Source organism: Coregonus clupeaformis, chromosome 21, assembly GCF_020615455.1.
Source record: "Coregonus clupeaformis isolate EN_2021a chromosome 21, ASM2061545v1, whole genome shotgun sequence".
Taxonomy (NCBI): Eukaryota; Metazoa; Chordata; class Actinopteri; order Salmoniformes; family Salmonidae; genus Coregonus; species Coregonus clupeaformis.
Genome location: NC_059212.1, coordinates 1437828 through 1463306, shown reverse-complemented (window position 1 = coordinate 1463306; position 25479 = coordinate 1437828). Strand labels below are relative to the sequence as shown.

The window sequence follows — 25479 nt, the reverse complement described above, 5'->3', positions numbered from 1 at the left end:
TCTGGCAAATCTACGTTTTCCTATGAGATTTACAGTGATATACTTTCTTAAAGGGATTGTAGTTGCCTAATATTCATCCCTAGTTCATACAGAAGCCATTTTTCTATTGGCTATTTCTACCTCGTTGTAGCACATCCAGTAGAATGGTTAAAGGCCAGCACTTGTACAAACAGTTGTTCACGAAATTCACAGATATACAGTCTCATAGATATACAGTCTCAATTATCATATGGTTGATTTCTTCTCTCTAGTCTAGATTTTTTTTGTCTCTTGTCTTAATATTTTTTATGGCTTAAACATGTCAGACACATAGCTTCAGTAAAGTCTCAAATCTTTTAGGCTACATAAGCAGCACCTAGCACCTGAGATACACATAATACATGTAATACCAAAGACAGGTCATAGATTAACCTATAGCAATTAACAACATTAAACAACACTGACAAAGTGTCTAAAAGTACCCAAGATATACATTCAACAGACACTCTTATCCAGAAGCAATTAGTGCAAAGTGCCTTGCTTAAGGGCACATCAGACAATTTTTCACCTACTTGGCTCAGGGATTTGAACCAGCAACCTTTTGGTTACTGGCCCAACACTCTAAACCGCTAGGCTACCTGCCGCCCCATATGTATGGAAGGGGAACATCTGATCATGGTTGCAAACAGGTTTACCTAACGTATGCTGGGATGCACTCACAATAACAAAAAATATATGTACGTGACCATATAAGCACCCCAACAGCCAAATCAAATCAAATTTTATTGGTCACGTACACATATTTTGCAGATGTTATCGTAGGCACAGCAAAATGCTTATGTTTCTAGCTCCAACAGTGCAGTATACCTAACAATACAAAACCATACACAGAAATCCAAAACATTTAAAGAAATAAATTAAGAAATATCAGAACAAGCAATGTCAGAGTCCAGAATATATATATATATATATATATATATATACACTACCAGTCAAAAGTTTGGACACACCTACTCATTCAAGGGATTTTCTTTATTTTTACTATTTTCTACATTGTAGAATAATAGTGAAGACATCAAAACTGTAGTAACCAAAAAAGTGTTAAACAAATCAAAATATATTTTATATTTGAGATTCTTCAAATAGCCACCCTTTGCCTTGATGACAGCTTTGCACACTCTTGGCATTCTTTCAACCAGCTTCACCTGGAATGCTTTTCCAACAGTCTTGAAGGAGTTCCCACATATGCTGAGCACTTGTTGGCTGCTTTTCCTTCACTCTGCGGTCCGACTCATCCCAAACCATCTCAATTTTGTGGAGGCCAGGTCATTTGATGCAGCACTCCATCACTCTCCTTCTTGGTAAAATGATGACAGCTTTGCACAATCTTGGCATTCTCTAAACCAGCTTCATGAGGAAGTCACGTGGAATGCATTTCAAATAACAGGTGTGCCTTGTTAAAAGTTAATTTGTGGAATTTCTTTCCTTCTTAATGCGTTTGAGCCAATCAGTTGTGTTGTGACAAGGTAGGGGTGGTATACAGAAGATAGCCCTATTTGGTAAAAGACCAAGTCCATATTATGGCAAGAACAGCTCAAATAAGCAAAGAGAAACGACAGTCCATCATTACTTTAAGACACGAAGGTCAGTCAATACGGAACATTTCAAGAACTTTGAAAGTTTCTTTAAGTGCAGTTGCAAAAACCATCAAGCGCTATGATGAAACTGGCTCTCATGAGGACCGCCACAGGAATGGAAGACCCAGAGTTACCTCTGCTGTAGAGGATAAGTTCATTAGAGTTACGAGCCTTAGAAATTGCAGCCCAAAAAAATGCTTCACAGAGTTCACGTCACAGACACATCTCAACATCAACTGTTCAGAGGGGACTATGGGAATCAGGCCTTCATGGTCGAATTGCTGCAAAGAAGCCACTACTAAAGGACACCAATAAGAAGAAGAGACCTGCTTGGGCCAAGAAACACAAGCAATGGACATTAGACCGGTGGACATTTGTCCTTTGGTCTGGAGTCCAATATGGAGATTTTTGGTTCCAACCGCCGTGTCTTTGTGAGACGCGGTGTGGGTGAATGGATGATCTCCGCATGTGTATTTCCCACCATAAAGCATGGAGGAGGAGGTGTTATGGTGTGGGGGTGCATTGCTGGTGACACTGTCTGTGATTTATTTAGAATTCAAGGCACACTTAACCAGCATGGCTACTACAGCATTCTGCAGCGATACGCCATCCCATCTGGTTTGAGCTAAGTGGGACTATCATTTGTTTTTCAACAGCACAATGACCCAACACACCTCCAGGCTGTGTAAGGGCTATTTGACCAAGAAAGAGAGTGATGGAGTGCTGCATCAGATGACCTGGCCTCACAATCACCCGTCCTCAACCCAATTGAGATGGTTTGGGATGAGTTGGACCACAGAGTGAAGGAAAAGCAGCCAACAAATGCTCAGCATATGTGGGAACTCCTTCAAGACTGTTGGAAAAGCATTCCAGGTGAAGCTGGTTGAGAGAATGCCAAGCGTGTGCAAAGCTGTCATCAAGGCAAAGGGTGGCTACTTTGAAGGATCTCAAATATGGTTACTACGTGTTTGTGTTATGTCTTCACTATATGGATGGACCATTTCAGTTTGTCAGTGATGTGCACGCGCACGCCGAGGAACTTGAAGCTTTTCACCCTCTCCAGTTGATGGATATGGATAGGGGCGTGCTCCCTCAACGTAAACAAAGTGAAGGAGCTGATCGTGGACTTCAGGAGACAGCAGAGGGAGCACGCCCCATCCATATCCATCGACTGGAGAGGGTGAAAAGCTTCATGTTCCTCGGCGTGCACGTCACTGACAACCTGAAATGGTCCATCGACATAGACAGTGTGGTGAAGAAGGCGCAACAGCGCCTCTTCAACCTCAGGAGGCTGAAGAAATTTGGCTTGGCCCCTAAGACCCTCACAAATTTCTACAGATGCACCATTGAGAGCATCCTGTCGGGATGTATCACCGCCTGGTAAGGCAACTGCATCGTCTGCAACCACAGGGCTCTCCAGAGGGTGGTGCGGTCAGCCCAACGTATCACTGCCTGCCATCCAGGACATCTACAGCACCCTGTGTCACAGGAAGGTCAAGAAGATAATCAAGGACCTCAGCCACCCAATCCATGGTCTGTTCACCCCACTACCATCTAGAAGGCGGAGACAGTACAGGTGCATCAGACTGAAAAACAGCTTTTATCTCCAGGCCATCAGACTGTTAAATAGTCACCACTAGCCGACCTCCGCCCAGTACCATGGACTGAACTTTAGTCACTGCTACTAGCCAGCTGCCAACCAGTACTCAACCCTGCACCTTAGAGACCGCTGCCCTAGGTACATAGCAATTGAACACTGGTCACTTTAATCATGTTTACATACTGTTTTACCCACTTCATTTGTATATACTGTATTCTAGTCAAGGCTCATCCTATATAACTACTGCTGTACACACCTTTTCAATTCATATACTGTCCATAATGTCTATACACACCATCATATACATATATATTTATATTCCGGACTGACATTGCTTGTTCTAATATTTCTATATATTAAATTGTTTGGATTTGCGTGTATTGTTTTGTATTGTTAGGTATTACTGCACTTTTGGAGCTAGGAACATAAGCATTTCGCTACACCCGCAATAACATCTGCAAAATATGTGTACGCGACCAATAACATTTGATTTGATTTGATGCTTTATCTACTCAATAGCAACCCTCTATTGTAGCTTGTTGTATTACCTGAGCACAGGTCATTGCACCTGCTCTACATTCGCTGCTATAACTAACGTTTAATGGCTTAAGACTCTTTCAATTCCTGCAGAGTTTAGATTCAGTATTGCTCAAATAAATATTTAATGTGTGGCGGAGAAGAGTTTCTGAGCTGAAGAGATTTCAACACAAAAAGTCTGTAGTAGTACATCTCCACAAAGCAGTCCATCGGGTTTGTCATGTTTTTGACTCTATTCCATTGTAATACTTCCCTCTAGAGGTTAAAGGTGGCACTGCAACAGTCTCTGCTGTGTTTGTACAGGTGTATATAAGTGCGGTCAATAAGTATAGAGCCAGAGTAACACTCTCTATGCAACCCATGGAAATATACATTATTGTGACATATTATTAAGAGATTGGGTTGCTTTATGAACCAGCTGTCCACCTCTTTGGATACAATGCTAGTTTCCCAGACACAGATGTCCTTTAAAAGTGCTATATATATTTTATTTTTTTTGTCATTTAGCAGACGCTCTTATCCAGTGCGACTTACATGAGCAATTAGGGTTAAGTGCCTTGCTCAAGGGCACATCAACAGTTTTTTCACCTAGTCGGCTCGGGGATTAGAACCAGCAACCTTTCGGTTACTGGCAAAACACTCTTAGCCACTAAGCTACCTATAAAACTCATGTATCATTAAACCTAGTCCTGGATATAAAATGGAGATTCTCTATTGACCATGGTTTTTAGTCTAGGACTAGGCTTAATCTGTGTCCGGGAAACCGGCCCAAAGAGTTTCAGGACTGTCGGCTTAGGGTGGAGAGCTGCAGGGTCCTAGAGGGCGAGGAATATGGCACAACGTTAGGTTGGGGCGTTGTCCACCTCCCCCCGCCTCTTTTTCAGCTCTTGCTCATATCTTTCCAGCTGGGCCCAGAATCCCGAGTTGGGGTCCACCACTGAGCGAGAAGTCCTCACTTTCTGGAGAAGAAGATGAAGAAACAGAGTGTATAATGGTAATCAATTACCTGATCAGCCCTGGGACATACATACTGTAGCTGAATCACACAACACATTGGGTGCATCTCAATACTCTAATATGACTTCCTCTCCTCTCCTCCTGATGCAATGACATTAAAGAACTGGGCAGATATTTAAAGCAAGCAAAGTCTTGGTAAGCATCCTTGAAACAGCTTTTACTCAGTCGTGGTTAATTTCAGATCATTGAAAATGAAAGAGAGGAGAAGGAGAGGAGACTAAAGGCATCCTCATGCTTCCCAGCCGAAACAGTTTTGAAGAGTGTGCATATATTATGATGACATTTTGTGCCGTTTTTGTTCGTTTTGGACTTCGGTAAGTGTTTTTTCGGCTGTTTGGGCACACCACATTTTTTCTCTAGGCAAGTCGAAGTCTGTAGCCGAAGTCTACGCCCCTTCACATTTACATTTACATTTACGTCATTTAGCAGACACTCTTATCCCTTCGTCGGTGATTGGACAACAAAGACAATAAAGTCTTTGTTGTCGTTCAATTTGAGATGACTCGTTTTCATGCACATTTTTTCATTGAGAAATACTGCACCAAACATCTTAGATTTATAATCGCGCAACTAAGATCTCCTCAGCAAAAAGATCAAAAATTAATGACAACTTCTTGAGTTATCTTAGGTGAATTCTGACTATTTTGAGGAAGTCTATACTGGCTACAGCATCTCAAAAAGGACAAACAGTACTATTGCCGCTTTTTGTCTCGTTGTTCAAGTGAAGGTCTTTTTGGGGGAGCATGCGAGCACACTCGTTCGGTTCGCCTAGCCGAGTTTGGCTAGGTGCCAGCCAAACTGAAGCATGCTGATGCCTTAAGAGGAAGCCACTTTGAGATGCACCCATACGGTTTACAACCACAAAAACAAAGACAGACAGAAATCAGCTGATTATTCTACTTTACATTAGAGACTGAGTTTGGGTGAATTCAATTTAAATTCAGTCTATTCAGGAGGTTAATGGAAAAGTCCCAGTTATTGTCAATGAGGATTTTGAGGAGTCACTTCGTGAATTGACAGAGCTATTAACCATCTCGCCCTGGAAAGAATCACAATTACAATAAAATGACAATTAGACCAAAACGTCTTGCCATCTTTAACCCATCACTCCCATCCATCCCTCCCTCCCTCCCTCCCTCCCTCTTTTTGTCACCTACCGTAAACGCGTCAGCCAATGAGAGCTTGCGGTACTTCATGAGGTACGCCACGCAGATGGTGGCAGAGCGGCTGCGGCCGTTCTTGCAATAGACGACGGTGTGGCCTCCCTTGGATGCCTCGTCCCGGATAGCGTCGGCACAGCTGTCGAAGTAGCGGTACAGGTCCTCAGTGGGGTCGTCGTAGACGGGCACACGCAGCGCAGTGATGCGTGACGCCTCGGGGAAGGGCTGCTGCTTGGACACGTTGATGCACAGCGTCACTGCCTCCTGCTGGATGAGGTCGTCAGTGCAGGCCGAGCGCGCGTTGCTGATGAACAGCGCATTGGTGACCTTGCACAGCTGGAGCTGCGGCTGGAGCATCTTCGACAGATGACCTTTAACCCTGGTGACACGTCGACCTTTGCTGACTAACCCTGCGCTGCGCTCACACGCTCACTCGCACGAATGTCAACTTTCCTTTCTCCTATTTCACATGTACACATGCACTTGCATACAACACTTTCGACTTGTATCTTTCCCACAAACACTTCACATTGACATTGATACAGAAGGCTGCAATGACATTCTCACACTACACACAAATAAATAACAGTAGCCTACACACTGCACACAAGTAGATTCACACTTTTCACATGCACCCCCTAATGACAATACAAACACATGCAATCACACTTCCAGTGACATTCATTCATTCCACAAACATACATACACTCACTAACACCGCCTACGCACTTGCTCTCTCACTAGAACACACTCTTCCTAGGGAAACTGCCTCTCCTTCAGGCTATGGTATGTGGGGGTTGTCGTGGCAGTCAGCTCTGGCCATCTGACTCTGTCCTAATAGCAAGCTATATTTATTGTAGGGGTTAGGTAGGTCCACGGTCAGGCACTCCCTGGGTCCTAACACCAGTTTAGTTCACGTTTGAAGGCTCCACAGTGATTCGTATTCTATGTGATGAGCTGGGGGTAGATTTAATAGAGTAGATGGTATTTTTTAGTGTAGTGATCATGCAGTGTGCACCCACACACATATGCACAACACACACAAATTTGAAGAGTAGATCAGAGAAGAGATTGAATTATATCAATTAAAAGAGGAGAGTATAAATTCACACAATGGGGGATATGAAATATTTAAAAAGCACACATTTGAAGGTGCTTATGTGTGATGGAAAACACATGAGTAATACAACTCATTATGACCATAAACACACCGGTATTCCACAATCATAAATTCACTGATATCCTAGGAACTAATCAGAATCACATTGATTCAGAGACATGGACACACACAGACTTAGTGCCAGTCTGTGCAGCTGTCCTGTTTGCTGTGTCACCACCACGCTATCCTCCTGCTTCATCATCACTGGACTTTGGAGGTCAAACTCTGACTGACTCAGCAATTGCCTGATGCCTACTCCAGCCCATCCATAGCTTACAGTATGTCTGTCTGTCTGTTTGTGTGTGTGTGTGTGTGTGTGTGTGTGTGTGTGTGTGTGTGTGTGTGTGTGTGTGTGTGTGTGTGTGTGTGTGTGTGTGTGTGTGTGTGTGTGTGCGTGCGTGCGTGCGTGCGTGTGTGTGTGTGTGTGTGTGTGTAGTGAGATGGCAGACTGTGTTGTACCCTCTGTCCTCTCTGAAGGGGTTAGTGTGTGAGGGCTCTAGCCTGCTGCATCCTGAAAAACATGACCTTCCTCTCCTTTCACCAGGATACACACATCTCAACCTCCACATATGTAAGTGTGTCCGTGTGTGTGTTGTTTTAGTCTGCCCTAAACATAAAACAGTGTTTTCTGTGAGAGATAAGTGTTTCCACTGTTCTATGAAGTTGATGTGTGTTCTCATTTGTGTTTGATTTAATTTAGTTCCCAGACACTTCCACCCAAATGCGCGAAGAGTCTGGTGGGCCAATGCGTGCGCGAGAGAGAGAGGAAAAGAGAAGCACTGATCTCAGTTGTCTGTAGGTATATTTAGCTGAGAGAGAGAGAGAGAGAGAGAGAGAGAGAGAGAGAGAGAGAGAGAGAGAGAGAGAGAGAGAGAGAGAGAGAGAGAGAGAGAGAGAGAGAGAGGTATGAAGAGGCTAGAAACCAAGTTCTGTAAAATACTAGCTTCAAAGAGTACAGCTAGGTTGATGTATAGGTTTTTGCAAAAAATGGTTTTGGGTTTAAAAACTATGCCACAAAATAACCATTATACATTGGGACATTTCTACTTTACTCTGGGCGGATTCGATTATGCTGAGCCGCTGGGCACTGGTCTATGGCCTGTGACTTGAACAGCAAAAGTAGTGAGGGAGGAGCGCCCTTCCCAAATCAACAGTAATCTCTCTGCACCGCTCAGTCATGTAGTCAACAAGGCAGCATGGTGCATCGTCTAGAAACATACAAACACATAAAATATTTGTTTGAATTTTTAAACTAGTTTTCATTGGGAAGGCAGATTATGCGTTTTTATCAAAAGCAATCACTTTTGCATGTGAAAACACAAAATCCTACTCATTACTCCACATGCTTAATTACGTCACTTTTGTTTTGAGCCGACTTCGCAATGGGCTTTGAATGGGGCACCCGGTTCCAAAACGAATAGAATCAACTTTCTGCCCTAATGAAAAAAAGATTGCAGTATAACTGCAGTATGCTGCAAATACTGCATCCAAAATAACACCGTTTTTTTACTGCAGTAATTTTGCAGTGTAACTGCAGTTAGAGTTATTCTGCAATTACTGTGTCCAAAATACCACAGTTGACTGCAGTTACTGCACTTTTACTGCAGTTTCAAAGGGTGTGTTCGTAAATTCAATCTGGAGTGCCAGAGTGCGCTCAGAGTGTGCTCTGGGCAGTCGTAAATTCAGAGCATTGTCAGGTTGTCTGTTTGTCAATTCAGAGCGTTTTGCTCTCGGAGCGTTCAGAGCGCACACTGGATGCTCTGGCCGAGGAGTAGGGTTGATCCGAGCGTTCTGACCTCACAACGGCAGTCATGCACCCAAGCTAACAGGCTAACGTTGGCTAGCTTGCTAGCTACTTCCAGACACAAATGAGAGAACACCTCACTCTGACCATTTTACTCGCCCTAGCAGAGCTGGTTAGGCTGTTTTCATGTTATCTAGAGCGTTGGTGACTGTAACTGTGCTGCTGGCAACAATTTAATTACGCTTATTTGCTGACGTTTACTGACACCGGCCACATTCAACAGGTGTTGAGCGTTCATCAGTTATTCTGCGCTCTGGCACACTGAGACGACAGTGCTCTGAAATCGGAGTAGATAGCCAGAGTGAATTTACAAACGCACCCAAAACTGCAATATTATTTTGTAAGGGCGCCGGTGCAACAGACGCCTACCCGAGCGCCCAGTCCAGATTAATCGAATTCCCTTATTATTATTATTATTATTATTAGTAGTAGTAGTAGTAGTACCAGTACCCTAATCCTCCTCCAGTAGTTGGAGAGGCTACAGAAAGATAGGGAGGGTGTTGATCCATCTGATTTGCTTAAGAGACGTCTGGATACTGTGTATCAGGATTTTGTGGCCATTTACACAGATGGTTCAGAAGACCTAAGGACAGGACGTACTGGGTCAGCATTTGTAGTGCAGGAATGTGGGGTGGAAGTCAGGAAACGTATTACAGACAATCTGGCTGTATATATACGGCGGAGCTGATGGCCATACTGTTGGCCTTGCAGTGGGTGGAGGAAGTCAAGCCAGACAGAGTAGTGATTTGCTCTGATTCATGTGCAGTGTTAATGAGTCTCCAGTCCTTTAGCTCACGTAACAGACAATACCTGCTTTATGAGGTGCTACAAACCCATGGCAGGTTGAAAAAAAAAATGTATGCACTCACTAACTGTAAGTCGCTCTGGATAAGAGCATCTGCTAAATGACTAAAATGTAAATGTAAATGATTAAACAGATGGGTATTCAGATAAGATTTACTTGGGTTCCAGTCCATGTGGGGGTGGAGGGGAACGAGGCAGTAGATGAATTGGCTAAACAAGCACTTAGTAGTGGGGAAGTTGATGTTTAAGTTTCAATGAGCAAGGCAGAGGCAAAAATACTGATATATACAGTGATGGTGCAGAGATGGCAGGAGCAGTGGAGTAGAGATAATAAGGGAAGGCATTTATTTCAAGTACAGAGGAAAGTCGGGGAGGGGAGGACGGCAGGAAATGACAGAAGAGAGGAGGTTATTTTTTACAAGATTAAGGGTGGGACACAGCCAGTTGAATAAGACATTAAATGTGATAGGAAAGCATCCAACAGGAAAGTGTGATTACTGTCAGGAAACAGAGACCGTGAAGCATGTATTGCTACAGTGTGGGCAGGATCAGAGGGAAAGAGAGAGGATGAGATCTAGTATGAGGGAGAAGGGGATACAGGAAATGAGTTGAAAGAGTATATTGACTAGAACGTCATTAGATATAGTCTCAAATATTTTGTTATATTTTTTAAGAGCAACGGGGCTGGCAGGTAGGATTTAGTTCATCCCTGTCTCTGGCCTACACTCCAGTACAGTAGGTGGCGGCAATGCACCATAACGTTGGATGCCAATCGCCGATAGACCCCACTGAAGAAGAAGAATAAGAATAAGAAGAATACCCTAATTACGCGATGACGTTAGAAACGCCCACCACCGGCGTAATGTAGTCAGTCGTGTTTAAAAAAAAAAAAAAAAAAAAAAAAACTGAAGCAGGAGAACGCGCCGAAATGGAGGCCGGCGTAGGTGGCTAAACACGAGAAGTGACAAACCGATACATTTTCAATAAACTTTGAGGCGCTTATGATTCTCAAAAAGAGTATCTCTGAGAAGAATCTAGTTATCCATAGCTAGATAACTCTGCATTGGATATTGTTGGTGAGTTTCTAAGCATCGCGTTGTTGTTGTAAAGACTACTTCCACCGGGCGCCATTTAATTACGTTGTCAAGTCAGGAACAAAACATCGATTTGAAGAGGAACGGATTGTGATGTCTATTTTCGTGTTAGACACAAACCTTGAAATAGCTTACTGTCTATCCATACACCGTAAACTAATCCCTTAATAGTTTGGCAGCTAGCTAACGTTTTTCTTTGTTATTCATATTGACCCACGTTAGCGTGTTAGCTAAGCGTTAGCTAGCAAGCGTTAACGTTAGCTGGCTAGCAGCCACCACCTCGTCCATTTCAAAGGCTAGTAATGGCTTGTTGACATCAACTTAACTAGTTAGCTAACTTTAGGCATAGTTTCCCCCACATAAAATACAGTTGGGGTCATAACTATTGCAGTTGGTCAACAACTTGGATAACAATCCAACCAGCCAGTGTAACTTCACGTTAACTTAGCTAATCAGCCGCGCACTGGTTGCCAGGATCTGTGCGCTAGCTAGCATTAGCTGGTTAGCTAACTAGCATAGAAACCTCTGGTTAGCTAACTAGCATAGAAACCTCGTGTGCTGCTGGATAACGTTACCGTGGCAAGAAATTCAGACTCCCATAGAACTGCAACAGTAGCTAGATAGCTTAAACATTTAGCTAGCTGTCTTGGTAGCTAATAGCTAACCAACCGCAGTTAACTACCGGTAGTTAGCTACCGCTCTGACTCTGGACATAATAACATTGCGGGTAACGTTAGTTAGCTAATCAGTTAGCCTAGAAGTTGACTCCAGATAGCTAGCTACCTCCCAACGACGCTGGCTTTGGACCCGGGCTAGGGGTACAAATACAGTTGTTTGAATAGTTGCATATGTTGCCCCCACTAGGTAGCTAGTTAGTTACTTTTCTCAATTAAACTGCTTTATAACTTACTTTTGGACATAAGTGGAAGTTGTCAATTGTACAAATCCAACAAGGAACAATTGCACACAGTGTAGCACACCGAATCACTGCATATTTCCTCACTAGTGTCCTGGTTATAATGGTCTGTCCTAATGCACAAAATAAAGTGGATTTTATTATGGCCACATGTTGGGGAAATGTATTGAAGAGAATGATGACATGAGAAATTGTCAATTGTAGCTTATTTGAAATGAGTCATTTTGTGATGTTTCTGAGCCTAATGTTAGATAAAAGGTATTACTGTCAGTGGGTTCTGTGTTTTTATTACCACATTATGTAAAATGTCTGTTTACTCATTTAGTTATTTACATGTGAAAGTGTAATGAAATGCACTTTGATTAGCCTTGATACAGTTTGTTTGTTCTTTATGCAAGGCAACTCTTAACTGTGTTCATTCATTGTCATGCCAAACACGTTTCATGCCAAACATGTATGACATTGATGAAGGAGTTGGCTACAGTATGGGACCAGAGCGTTTTGGAATATTGCTTCATTGTCCATTTATTATAAGTGGTCCCACTCTCCGATAAACATATCTTAGTGTCGCTTCTAGTTGTAGGATGTGTTTGTGTTTTGATGGTGGCTGGTCTTTTTCCTTTATGTAAAGCCAGCCTTATTACTATGCTGCATGTAGAGGGCAGCAGGGAGTGTTTTCTTTGACGTCATTGAGATGTTTTCTACAAATGTGTGTACAATGCTGAATGTTGTTGCTATAGTAGGCCTATAGATAGATTTGCCTAAACTGAGTTTGCTCAAAGTTCACTCAGGTACTGCTTACATGCGCATACATGAATGTCATGACTGACTGTTGCATTCCTGTTTTGAATTGTGCTCATGGCAGGCTTGCTGTACACCTGTGTTCACCATAGGTTCAATGTACAGCTGAATAAGCTTGTGCACGGTAGTATGACAGAACAAAGTTTAAATGTAACCTATAATTGATGCTTGCAAGATGGTATGACTGAAGCCATGTTTGTTTTGTTTCCTGTGTCTTTTGTTATGAAAGACGGGCAAAGGAAGTCTGGAAACCTGTTGCAACAACACCCCTTTTGCCACTCATTAATTTAGACTTGCCCATATTTGCAAGCTCACCAATCTAGAACTCCTCTGAACTGATTTACATGTCAAGCAAGTAAATGTTGTGTCTTTGTAATCACATAGGCCTAATTGGTAGAAGTTGCCCGTCACTGCTGGTTCAGGATTATATGTTTTTATTGACCTAAATAGTAGGGCTGTGAAGATACCAGTATTGCAATATTGTTACTTTTTCCATGGCAAAAGTGAAAACACGAAGCAGACCAAACTCTTTGATTCTTTAAAAACCTGCGGTATGTAAAATACTGTGCTATAGCTTGGAAAATAAATAAATGTGACTCTGGATGACAACATAATGATGTTTGTTTCCAACATTAGGGCTGCTTTCCTAAATAAATTTAAATCTACTTCGTGTTTGTTTTCTTGCCACGGTACTAACGAGTATCATGATACTGGTATCGTCCCGGCCCTACTAAATAGGCCTAATTTAAGGTTGTTTGGGGTTGGATAGTCCGATCCTAGATTTGTCTAGGACTAAGATCACTACCCACCTGTGGTGTACGTTCTCAGTTTCAGATGTGCCTGTCCAGTCAGGGGAGGTGTCATGTCTTATTGTTATTTGAAAAGACAGAACTCTGCAATTAGACAGCATCTACTTATGAGTTGACTGTTCTGATAAATGTATATTGTGGGTGTTTGTGGTGATAAAGCTTCTTGGTAGAGAAATGTTGCAAATTCATGCCTAATCAGTTACATGGGCCGAAGCTGAATTTGTCATCTGTAGTTACAGTATAATTAATCTTCTAAATAATGGCTGCACAAACCTGTTAGACCCAATTAGCTGAGATGACTTTTGTGCCCTTTCGAAATAGATTTAGTATGGATATTTTGAAGAAGCACTGCCCAAGTATTTTGTGAGAATACTGCATTGTTTAGCATCTTATCTCTGTACTCATGACATATTTACTTTTCAACTGCCTCTCACCTCCACCCCCCTCTTCCATCTCTCCCCAGGTTTAGAGGAGCAGCAGATTGACCATGGCGACGGACACCAGCTCCCCGCCACGGTTCTTCCACATGCCGCGGTTCCAGCACCAGGCGCCACGGCAGCTCTTCTACAAGCGGCCCGACTTCGCCCAGCAGCAGGCCATGCAGCAGCTCACCTTCGACGGCAAGCGCATGCGTAAGGCTGTCAACCGCAAGACCATTGACTACAACCCCTCGGTCATCAGACACCTGGAGGTAATGGACGTGAGATGAAGCATCAGTTTTATTTTTATTTTGTGATCAAACTTTTGAGTTCTCTGGTGGCCCACTCAATGAACACATTTTTTCCAGCCACCACAGCACAGTCTGTTTCTAAAGAAACTGGACTTTGTGCACAGAGTAATGGCGTTGCATTGGATAGCAGCCCAGGGCTCAACATTAACAGTTGTCCTATTTTCCAAGACAAGTAAAAAAATACAAAATAACAAGCAAACAAGAAGAATATAGATTTAATTTGTCTGAATGGACAAGTAAAAAAAAAAAAAAACTTTATTCCGATCAGAGGCCAACATTGGAATAATATTCAAATCTATTTTTCGTGTAGGCCTACATAAATAAAAAAAGCCTGCATGTTGAAGTGTAGGTAATATGCAGGTGATATTGGCTTATAGCCTCATGTCCAAACCGATGCTGACATGAGGGAGGTGGCAGAAAATGTAGCCAAACTTTAATAAGACTTTTAATTACGTAAATGTAGACTAAACGCCGGTCATGTTTGACAAATATAATGAAAGATCGAATCCTACTACACCGGCTCTGACACTCGTCAGATGTGGCAGGGCTTGCAAACTATCACAAATTACAAAGGGAAACTCAGCCACGAGCTGCCCAATGACGTGAACCTACCAGAAGAGCTGAATGCCTTCTATGCTCGCTTCGAGGCAAACACTGAACCATGCATGAGAGCACCAGCTGTTCCAGACGACTGTGATCATGCTGTCCGTAGCCGATGTTAGTCAGACCTTTAAACAGGATAACATTCACAAGGCCGCAGGGCCAGACGGATTACCAGGACGTGTACTTGGAGCGTGCGCTGACCAGCTGGCAAGTGTCTTCACTGACGTTTCTCTTCCTCAATAGTGTGCAGCGAATTTTACTAGATGAAAAGCCGAAATGCATACTACATTTCCGAAATGTTACATATTCTAAAGCTTAATTTTTGCGCATGCCTAAAATGACTACCTTTTAGAATGCAAGTATGGGTATTCGGACATGGCCAGTTTCTAATATCCACACGCAGGCATGACCATGAGCGCAGAGAGCTGTACTTGAGCACTCACTCCCACGTATGTACAGTGCATTTGGAAAGTATTCAGATCCCTTTACTTTTTCCACATTTTGTTACGTTACAGCCTTATTAAAAAATCCCCCCCCAATCTACACTCAATACCCCATAATGACAAAGCAAAAACCGTTTAAATTTTATTTATTTATTGCAAATTTAAAATAAAATGATATTGCATTTACATAAGTATTCAGACCCTTTACTCAGTACTTTGTTGAAGCACCTTTGGCAGCGATTACAGCCTTGAGTCTACTTGGGTATGACGCTTCAAGCTTGGCACACCTGTACTTCGGAAGTTTCTCCTATTCTTCTCTGCAGATCCTCTCAAGCTCTGTCAGGTTGGATGGGGAGCGTCGCTGCACAGCTATTTTCTGGTCTGTCCAGAGATGTTCAAGTCGGGTTCAAGTCTGGGCTCTGGCTGGGCTACTCAAGGACATTCAGAGACTCGTCCTGAAGCAACTCGTGCGTTGTCTTGTCTGTGTGCTTAGGGTCGTTGTCCTGTTGGAAGGTGAACCTTCACCCCAGTCTGAGGTCCTGAGGGCTCTGGAGCAGGTTTTCATCAAGGATTGCTCTGTACTTTGTTCCGTTCATCTTTTCCTCGATCTTGACTAGTCACCCAGTCCCTGCCGCTGAAAAACATCCACACAGCATGATGCTGCCACCACCATGCTTAACCGTAGGAATGGTGCCAGGTTTCCTCCAGACGTGCCACTTGGCATTGAGTTGAATCTTGGTTTCATCAGACCAGAGAATCTTGTTTCTCATGGTCTGAGAGTCCTATAGGTGCCTTTTGGCAAACCAAGCGGGCTGTCATGTGCCTTTTACTGAGGAGTGGCTTCCATCTGACCACTCTACTACCATAAAGGCCTGCTTTGTTGGAGTGCTGCAGAGATGATTGTCCTTCTGGAAGGTTCTCCCATCTCCACAGAGGAACTCTGGAGCTCTGTCAGACTGACCAGTGGGTTCTTGGTCACCTCCCTGACCAAGTCCCTTCTCCCCCGATTGCTTAGTTTGGCCAGGCGGCTAGCTCTAGGAAGAGTCTTGGTGGTTCCAAACTTCTTCCATTTAAGAATGATGGAGGCCACTGTGTTCTTGGGGACCTTCAATGCTGCAGACATTTTTTGGTACCCTTCACCCAGATCTGTGCCTCGACACAATCCTGTCTCGGCGCTCTACGGACAATTGCTTTGACCTCATGGCTTGGTTTTTGTTGTGACATGCACTGTCAACTGTGGGACCTGATATAGACAGGTGTGCGTCTTTCCAAATCATGTCCATTCAATTGAATTTACCAATCAAGTTATAGAAACATCTCAAGGATGATCAATGGGAACAGGATGCAACTGAGCTCAATTTCGAGTCTCATAGCAAGGAGTTTGTATACTTATGTAAATAAGATATTTCTGTGTTATTTTTAATGCATTTGAAAAAATGTCTAAACCTGATTTCGCTTTGTCATTATGAGGTAGTGTGTGTAGATTGATGAGAAATGTTTTATTTAATCCATTGTAGAATAAGGCTGTAACGTAACAAAATGTGAAAAAGGTCTAGGGGTCTGAATATTTTCTGAATGCATCGTATTTGGCTGAAATGTATGTGAATGCAAAGACCTTTGTCCCTTTTTTCATGGTTCCTTAAATGCTTTTTTCTTGACTGCAGAATCGCTTGTGGCAGCGAGACCACAGAGATTTCCGTGCCATCCAACCAGATGCAGGATGCTACAATGATGTAAGTATGGACAGATACTAGGCTTATATGATTTACAATTAAAACAGTGATTTTGACCTTCTGTTGTCCGTGAGCCAGTAAGAAAATATGTTATCAATGAATCCGTGTCAGGGTGTTAGCAAGTCCCTCTTCCTGGCTAGATTTGATGTATTTTGTACCCATTTTTAGACAATATGCTGAAATGTCTCTTTTTTTCTCTCATCTCCCTTTATTCCTCTGGCTCTTGTAGCTGGTTCCTCCTGTGGGCATCTTGAGTAACCCCATGAACGCAGTAACCACAAAGTTTGTCCGAACCTCCACAAACAAAGTAAAGTGCCCCGTCTTTGTCATAAGGGTAAGTCTCTCCTCACACACTTTCCTCATTTGTTCAGGGCAGATTACTTGTATCACTCTGAGACCATGTGAAGCCCATAGTGCATGGGTATCACTCAATTCCTGGAGGGCTGTGTGTCGTCTGGTTTTTGTTATTCCATTTTGTGTCCAATGAAGACCGAGACAACCAGGTGAAGGGAGTTCCTAACTAATCACTAGACAAGTTTCCATTGAACCGGGTTTATTCGATGAAAGCAAAGTCTCAAAAAACATTGCGAAATGTGAAATGGAAAAGGCAGCTATAGGAGAAATTATAGGAGAAATGTTCTAAAGATGGGCAAAGTTTGTATCTGTTAGACGGATGGATTTTCTTTTGTCTAACTTTCTTTATTGCGACAAATGATGGAAAGTGTTTTTCTAAATAAATGATCGCAGAATAATTTTGAAGGTATTTGAAGATACGCGTGTATCTATAAAGCGCCAGTCCACATTGAAATTAAATGTTTATTGCTTGCCAAATCAATTTTTTCAACTATAATAATGTTGCTTTGCAGTAGAAGGATTGTCCTGACTTTCAAGAATGCCTGAATATCTTCGCCTTGCTTTTCTGGTTGGCTGGATGCAAGTTTCACCTTCCAATTAGGGCTGGGCTATATGGCCTAAAAATCATCTCTATTTTTTATGTTTTGTGCTTATGGGAGATTCACGATATACAGTGCATTCGGAAAGTATTCAGACCCCTTGACTTTTTCCACGTTTTGTTACGTTACAGCCTTATTCAAAAATTGATGGAAAAAATATACATTTATCCATATACACACAATACCCCATAATGAAAAAGCAAAAACAGGTTTTTAGAAATGTTTGCACATTTATAAAAAAATAAAAAAAACGCAAATCACATTTACGTAAGTATTCAGACCATTTACTCAGTACTTTGTTGAAGCACCTTTGGCAGCGATTACAGTCTCAAATCTTCTTGGGTGTGACTCAAGAAGCTTGGCACACCTGTATTTGGGGAGTTTCTCCCACTCTTCTCTACAGATCCTCTCAAGCTCTGTCAGGTTGGATGGGGAGCGTTGCTGCACAGCTACTTTCAGGTCTCTCCAGAGATGTTTTATCAGGTTAATGTCTGGGCTCTGGCTGGGCCACTCAAGGACATTCAGAGACTTGTCCCGAAGCCACTCCTGCGTAGTCTTGGCTGTGTGCTTAAGGTCGTTGTCCTGTTGGAAGGTGAACCTTCGCCCCAGTCTGAGGTCCTGAGCGATCTGGAGCAGGTTTTCATCAAGGATCTCTCTGTACTTCACTCCGTTCATCTTTCCCTCGATCTTGACTAGTGTCCCAGTCCCTGCCGCTGAAAAACCTCCCCACAGCATGATGCTGCCACCACCATGCTTCACCGTAGAGATGGTGCCAGGTTTCCTCCAGACGTGACGCTTGGCATTCAGGCCAAAGAGTTCAATCTAATCTTGGTTTCATCTGACCAGAGAATCTTGTTTCTCATTGTCAGAGTCCTTTCGGTGCCTTTTGGCAAACTCCACGCGGGCAGTCATGTGCCTTTTTATTGAGGAGTGGCTTCCGTCTGGCCACTCTACCATAATCTGATTAGTGGAGTGCTATAGAGATGGTTGTTCTCCCATCTCCACAGAGGAACTCTGGAGCTTTGTCAGAGTGACCATTGGGTTCTTGGTCACCTCCCTGACCAAGTCCCTTCTCCCCCGATTGCTCAGTTTGGCCAAGCGGCCAGCTCTAGGAAGAATCTAGGTGGTTCCAAACTTCTTCCATTTAAGAATGATGGAGGCCACTGTGTTCTTGGACCCCTTCAATGCTGCAGAAATGTTCTGGTACCGTACTGTAACAAAAAGGGAAGGGGTCTGAATACTTTCCGAATGCACTGTAGAGCTTGATTTATAAGAGAAAAACAAAACCATTTCTCTAAATATGCTTTGTTGCACAATTAAACATCAATACACTACATTTCAAACAATCTGGAATAATCTAATGAAGGCTTGTAAAATTATACGTAGGCTAAATATAAGCCTTGAACCATAACACCCACTAATCATTTAATTATTTGATCAATATAGTTTAACCTGCTTTTTTTCAATAATCACTGATCTGGCTTTCAAGTCTGTCTACGAAAATGCCCTTTTTACAAATGTAAATAGAACCGTGCACATTGCACATCCACTAATAATGACCAACTTCTGGTAGCAGGCATATGAGAAAACGTATACAGGTCTCATAAACAATCTCTCAAGCACAAGCCCACTGCTAGTGAGTAGCCAGCTAATCTTTATACACTGCTCAAAAAAATAAAGGGAACACTAAAATAACACATCCTAGATCTGAATGAATGAAATAATCTTATTAAATACTTTTTTCTTTACATAGTTGAATGTGCTGACAACAAAATCACACAAAAATTATCAATGGAAATCAAATGTATCTGGATTTGGAGTCACCCTCAAAATTAAAGTGGAAAACCACACTACAGGCTGATCCAACTTTGATGTAATGTCCTTAAAACAAGTCAAAATGAGGCTCAGTAGTGTGTGGCCTCCACGTGCCTGTATGACCTCCCTACAACGCCTGGGCATGCTCCTGATGAGGTGGCGGATGGTCTCCTGAGGGATCTCCTCCCAGACCTGGACTAAAGGATCCGCCAACTCCTGGACAGTCTGTGGTGCAACGTGGCGTTGGTGGATGGAGCGAGACATGATGTCCCAGATGTGCTCAATTGGATTCAGGTCTGGGGAACTGGCGGACCAGTCCATAGCATCAATGCCTTCCTCTTGCAGGAACTGCTGACACACTCCAGCCACATGAGGTCTAGCATTCTTGCATTAGGAGGAACCCAGGGCCAACCGCACCAGCATATGGTCTCACAAGGGGTCTGAGGATCTCATCTCGGTACCTAATGGCAGTCAGGCTACCTCTGGCGAGCACATGGAGGGCTGTGCGGCCCCCCAAAGAAATGCCACGCCCACCATGACTGACCCACCGCCAAGAAGACGAGCACAGGGCGCCAGTGGCGAATTTGCCAATCTTGGTGTTCTCTGGCAAATGCCAAACATCCTGCACGGTGTTGGGCTGTGAGCACAACCCCCACCTGTGGACGTCGGGCCCTCATACCACCCTCATGGAGTCTGTTTCTGACCGTTTGAGCAGACACATGCACATTTGTGGCCTGCTGGGGGTCATTTTGCAGGGCTCTGGCAGTGCTCCTCCTTGCACAAAGGCGGAGGTAGCGGTCCTGCTGCTGGGTTGTTGCCCTCCTACGGCCTCCATGTCTCCTGATGTACTGGCCTGTCTCCTGGTAGCGCCTCCATGCTCTGGACACTACGCTGACAGACACAGCAAACCTTCTTGCCACAGCTCGCATTGATGTGCCATCCTGGATGAGCTGCACTACCTGAGCCACTTGTGTGGGTTGTAGACTCCGTCTCATGCCACCACTAGAGTGAAAGCACCGCCAGCATTCAAAAGTGACCAAAACATCAGCCAGGAAGCATAGGAACTGAGAAGTGGTCTGTGGTCACCACCTGCAAAACCAGTCCTTTATTGGGGGTGTCTTGCTAATTGCCTATAATTTCCACCTGTTGTCTATTCTATTTGCACAACAGCATGTGAAATTTGTCAATCAGTGTTGCTTCCTAAGTGGACAGTTTGATTTCACAGAAGTGTGATTGACTTGGAGTTACATTGTGTTGTTTAAGTGTTCCCTTTATTTTTTTGAGCAGTGTATTTAAAGTCTTGCCAACTTGGATCTATTTGCTTGCTCAAAAGGTAGAACAGTTGAACTGTTATGAATACACCCTCCTGTTCGTCTCCAACTGTTTGAACAACACAGCCTGTTCACTTTGTTTAGATGTTGAAATCAAGTGGCCAAGCTACCTGGAGAAGAAGATGCTTATTTCTCAGAATGTGAACGAGTTGCTAATCCCGTATACAAATGCATTTTTTTATGCTCATTGTACATTTGTAAAACAGACTATACAGCTAGCATAAGTCTGTGGCTATAATGCTGCTAGTGATACGTGGTGCCAAATGCGACAAACTGAGCATTCATTTTCCTCAATCATGTTAATTCTTGATACTCCCGTCTTAGTAGGGACTGCTCTGTTCTAAATGTTGGGAGTTGAGACATAAAAAGGGTATCGTTACAAAGGTTACGTTCTCCTCTATTACATGTTGGGACATACCTTAAATGCAAATAGCAAGTTGAAACTGCTTGTTGTCAGAGAGGAAGAAGTGATTTTCCGTCTCTTTTTTTTGTGAGTGGCAGGGGGAGGGGCTTAGTGTCTGTGTGTGAGTGGTAAGGTGCACAGAAGGAGCGATGGAAACCAGACCAAAAAGACAAAGACTTATACCTTGATTCTTGCGATACAGGCATTTGGAACATCATGCTAAAACATACATTCAAATTAATCAAATTAATTTGATATATCACCCAGCCCTACTTACAATTATTTCAGAAGAACAGGAGGGCAAGTTTTACCATAGCACGGACCGTGGCGATACGTTGTCACATGAGAATGATTAGAATATGGCAAATATTAGTCAATTCTTGCATTCTAGGGGGGGGGTGTCATTACATCCAACTGTTTTTATCGACAACAGTTACATGGAAATGCACCGTAGCAGCCAATTGTTGCATCTATTTTCTATGCCAACTTTTTAATGTTGCCAAAAAATCGACAATACTTTGGACAAGTTTATGGAAACATAGCTCATGCCCTTAATTGGTCAATCAAGTACATGGGACGAGCCAAAACCCACACACTCGGCCCACCAGGAATTTAGTTTTCTGCAGAATATAAACCGGCACTTCAGAAGGTGATTACTAAGGTCTCACTTATCTATTTTTGTTCCATTTTTCATTACCCCTTTAATTTATCCAACTGTTCCTCCCTTTCTCTCCGTATCTCCTCGTCTCCTCCATCCCTCTCCCTCGTTCATAGTGGACTCCTGAGGGGAGGCGACTTGTCACAGGAGCCTCCAGTGGGGAGTTCACCTTGTGGAACGGACTTACCTTCAACTTTGAGACCATCTTACAGGTAAAAATTGAATCCACCCTCCTACAACACTTTATCAATGAACTTAAAAATTCAGAGATGTTTTTTGTTGTTGTTGAAAGGTGTATTCAGCCGGCGGAGCCAAAGGTTATGGTTAGGCATGGGGTTGGAACCACAAGAAATGCGGCGGTTGTATATCCACTGTCTTCTAGCCCCTGTGTTTTTGGTCCTGGTGCTTTCTCTGACGCTACGTCTGTCTCTCCTCTACTCCCCTCAGGCCCATGACAGCCCCGTGCGGGCCATGACCTGGTCTCACAACGACATGTGGATGCTGACGGCCGACCACGGCGGCTACGTCAAGTACTGGCAGTCCAACATGAACAACGTCAAGATGTTCCAGGCTCACAAGGAGGCGATTAGAGAGGCCAGGTCTATACACAATCTACCATTTTCTGTAGTTAACCCCAGCCTATTACTGTTGTTATTGCTGTTTCCCCTGAAAATGATTGATAAATGTACGTCTGTGCTGTCGCAACACTGCACTGATCTTTTTTATATTTCTCTTCTTATTGCCTGTGGCTCATGATGAGTTGTGTATCTTGATTTTTTCTATACATAACTACTATGTACAGAAAAGGTTGATTTTCACGGTCTTGTTAAATAAAGTGTTGATCTATATCTATACTCAAAAGGTATTGACGCACGTTAAGACTACTGGTTTGCATAGATGAGCCCAGAGGGACAGAGTTATACCGAATAAAGTGGAGAGGTTGCACCTGATGTTGGGACATAGGGAGGTTTGAATGTGGTGCACTTCCACAAGGGGGCAGTATTATCCCTCTTATGGACCTTTGGGGAAGGCGTCTCACACACACATAAGGTCACTCCATCCACACACTTTGCCACGGTCCCGTGGTTGGTTTGAAGTTTTTTGAGATGTAGGCAAACGCATGTCTACAATTCCCACCTTTTGGATCCACCAATATTGCCACCCCCATGTTGTCCGCCGTTGAATCTATCCCAGTGACAAAACCCACATCCACAAGTGACCCCATAGCTTCTTGAATAAAGATAATTTCTGTTGAACACACAACCAAATTGCCTCTGGGGTTAGAGTAGTTGGCCATCACCCTTCACTTTGAATTTCCACGCAACCCACAAGGTCGCTTTGACCACCCACCTTCCCATCACCCCAATTTCCCTGGTATATTGAAAGTTAAAGATGCACTATGCAGAAATCGCTCCACCATTGCCTCGTTGCTAAAGATTCTAATAGTTTGCTTAATTGCAGTTTGTGACAAAACAAGCAAGTATAGTGTAGAGAATCATTGTACCATCTAAACCGCTGTGAAATATTGCATTTTCAGCTGTTTGAAGATTGTGTACAAAACCGAAAGTAAAAGATGCAAAAACTAAACTTAAGAACGGGAAGCATAGAGATGGCACACGTTGAACAAATCTACCGCTTCTTAGACTTGCTTTCAATGAGTGACAGATCTATAACACACTTTTCTATGTGCATTTGGTTGGGTCGCCCAAAAAGTTACATATTGCAGCTTTAATATCTAAATTGAATGGGGCAGTGGAGTTAGAGATTTATTTAATAAAAGGTTGCCATTGTGTATATTTCTACCTTTGGTGGTGGTTGCCTTCATGGAGCTTTACGAAAATATTCAATAAAGATCATGAATAGGGTTTTATGCTGGGTTTACCTCGTGACCTGTAACATAACTTAAAGCTTCACTCTTGAATACATAACTTCTCAATGCCACAACTTATTTTCTTTGACTGTTAATGTTTGAGGGGCACTTTTACTGTCTTGTTGTTAATATTTAACGTGCATTGAATCTCCAGGACCAATTGAAAATGAAGCATCTTAGGGCTGTGGCGTAGCCCTGGGAAAATTATGACAGGAGGAAAAGGGCACTGACATCATACAAGCATTGATGGCTGTGCTCCAAAACTGAAGATTGCAATTAGGGAACTAGTCAAGAAGTTCCTCAGGTGTCTCTTGTGTCAGGTGTAGGCTGTCTTTGCTGTTGGTATGAGTCACGTTTGGGCCTAGTACGTTAGTTCATCACTACATTACAACTGTTGCGTCAACTACAGACAGAAACATATTATCTGATTGACTAACAGGAATGCACTACCTCATGATGCTGTAAAAAAAATAATATAAGTTTGTCTGTTTTCAGACCTAGGCCTAAGCTCTGCAAATCTGGAAATGATATAGTGCCGCTGCCTATCATTTCCATCATTTTGTAAAGTGTATATTGCTTGATCTATAAAACAGATCACCTTGGACATATCTCAACAGAAGTCCACTTTTGGTCAAATACTACGGCTCTGTAATCTCACCCTAGACAGCCCAGTTACATTTTCCCCTAGCTTCTACTTCTTTGTGTGCACAAATCGGATTAGTTAATGCATTATGGCCAACGTTTCACAAGGTCTAGTGGAGGGCAAGGCTGAGCTTTCGCCATATTGGCTTCACCTTTCTGATCACCTCAGTCTGTAAACACTGAAGGGAATAGGAATAGCAATGGGACTGGCCAAGAGTTGTTGAAGATTATGAATGGCTTGCAGATATTGTGCATGTTAAGAAAGGCAGGTTTAGATTTAGTTTTGAATTTCAACAGAACTTCAATTTTTAGCTGGCTTGCTTACTGTTGCTTTAGTGTAAGGCCAAGACAAATGCAGTTATTGTAGGTATTGGTAATTTGTGGTAGAGTATAGATGGTAATGCTTGTGTAAACTGAGAAAGATGAATTTAACTTGGGTTTACGTCTAGTGTGAAGATTGCTTTTGGGTTACAGTTTAGACCTGATTGTGTCTTTAAAAATAAATAAATGGTTATACAGGTGTACACTACATGACCAAAAGTATGTGGACACATGCTTGTCGAACGTCTCATTCCAAAATCAGGGGCATTAATATGGAATTGGCCCCCTCTTTGGTGCTATAACAGCCTCCCCTCTTCTGGGAAGGCTTTCCACTAGATTTTGGAACATTGCTGCGGGTACTTGCTTCCATTCAGCCACAAGAGCATTAGTGAGGTCGGACACTGATGTCGGACGATTAGGCCTGGCTCGCAGTCGGCATTCCAATTAATCCCAAAGGTGTTCGATGGGGTTGAGGTCAGGGCTCTGTGCAGGCCAGTCAAGTTCTTCCACACCGATCTCGACAAACAATTTCTGTATGGACCTTGCTTTCTGCACGAGGGCATTGTCATGCTGAAACAGGAAAGGGCCTTCCCAAAACTGTTGCCACAAAGTTGGAAGCACAGAATTGTCTAGAATGTAATTGTATACTGTAGTGTTAAG

General features: G+C 43.0%; 2 protein-coding genes across 2 annotated transcripts in view; one reads left to right on the top strand and one right to left on the bottom strand.

The window, feature by feature from the left end:
• Positions 1 to 4326: 4326 nt before the first annotated feature.
• dusp28 (dual specificity phosphatase 28) lies at positions 4327 to 6738 on the bottom strand. The gene is made up of 2 exons (XM_041841127.2): positions 5928 to 6738; positions 4327 to 4712 (listed from the first exon to the last, which is right to left on the bottom strand). The coding sequence occupies exons 1-2, from the start codon at positions 6285 to 6287 to the stop codon at positions 4596 to 4598; spliced, it is 477 nt and encodes a 158-aa protein (XP_041697061.2). The 5' UTR covers positions 6288 to 6738; the 3' UTR covers positions 4327 to 4595.
• A 3865-nt stretch (positions 6739 to 10603) lies between these two features.
• wdr33 (WD repeat domain 33) overlaps positions 10604 to 25479 on the top strand; it is a 41080-nt gene continuing 26204 nt past the window's right edge. The window contains exons 1-6 of the mRNA XM_041841502.2: positions 10604 to 10773; positions 13781 to 14008; positions 16758 to 16826; positions 17056 to 17160; positions 22103 to 22198; positions 22434 to 22585. Of these exons, the coding sequence (XP_041697436.1) occupies positions 13805 to 14008; positions 16758 to 16826; positions 17056 to 17160; positions 22103 to 22198; positions 22434 to 22585 (626 nt within the window). The 5' untranslated portion in view covers positions 10604 to 10773; positions 13781 to 13804. The remainder of the gene's footprint in view (positions 10774 to 13780; positions 14009 to 16757; positions 16827 to 17055; positions 17161 to 22102; positions 22199 to 22433; positions 22586 to 25479) is intronic.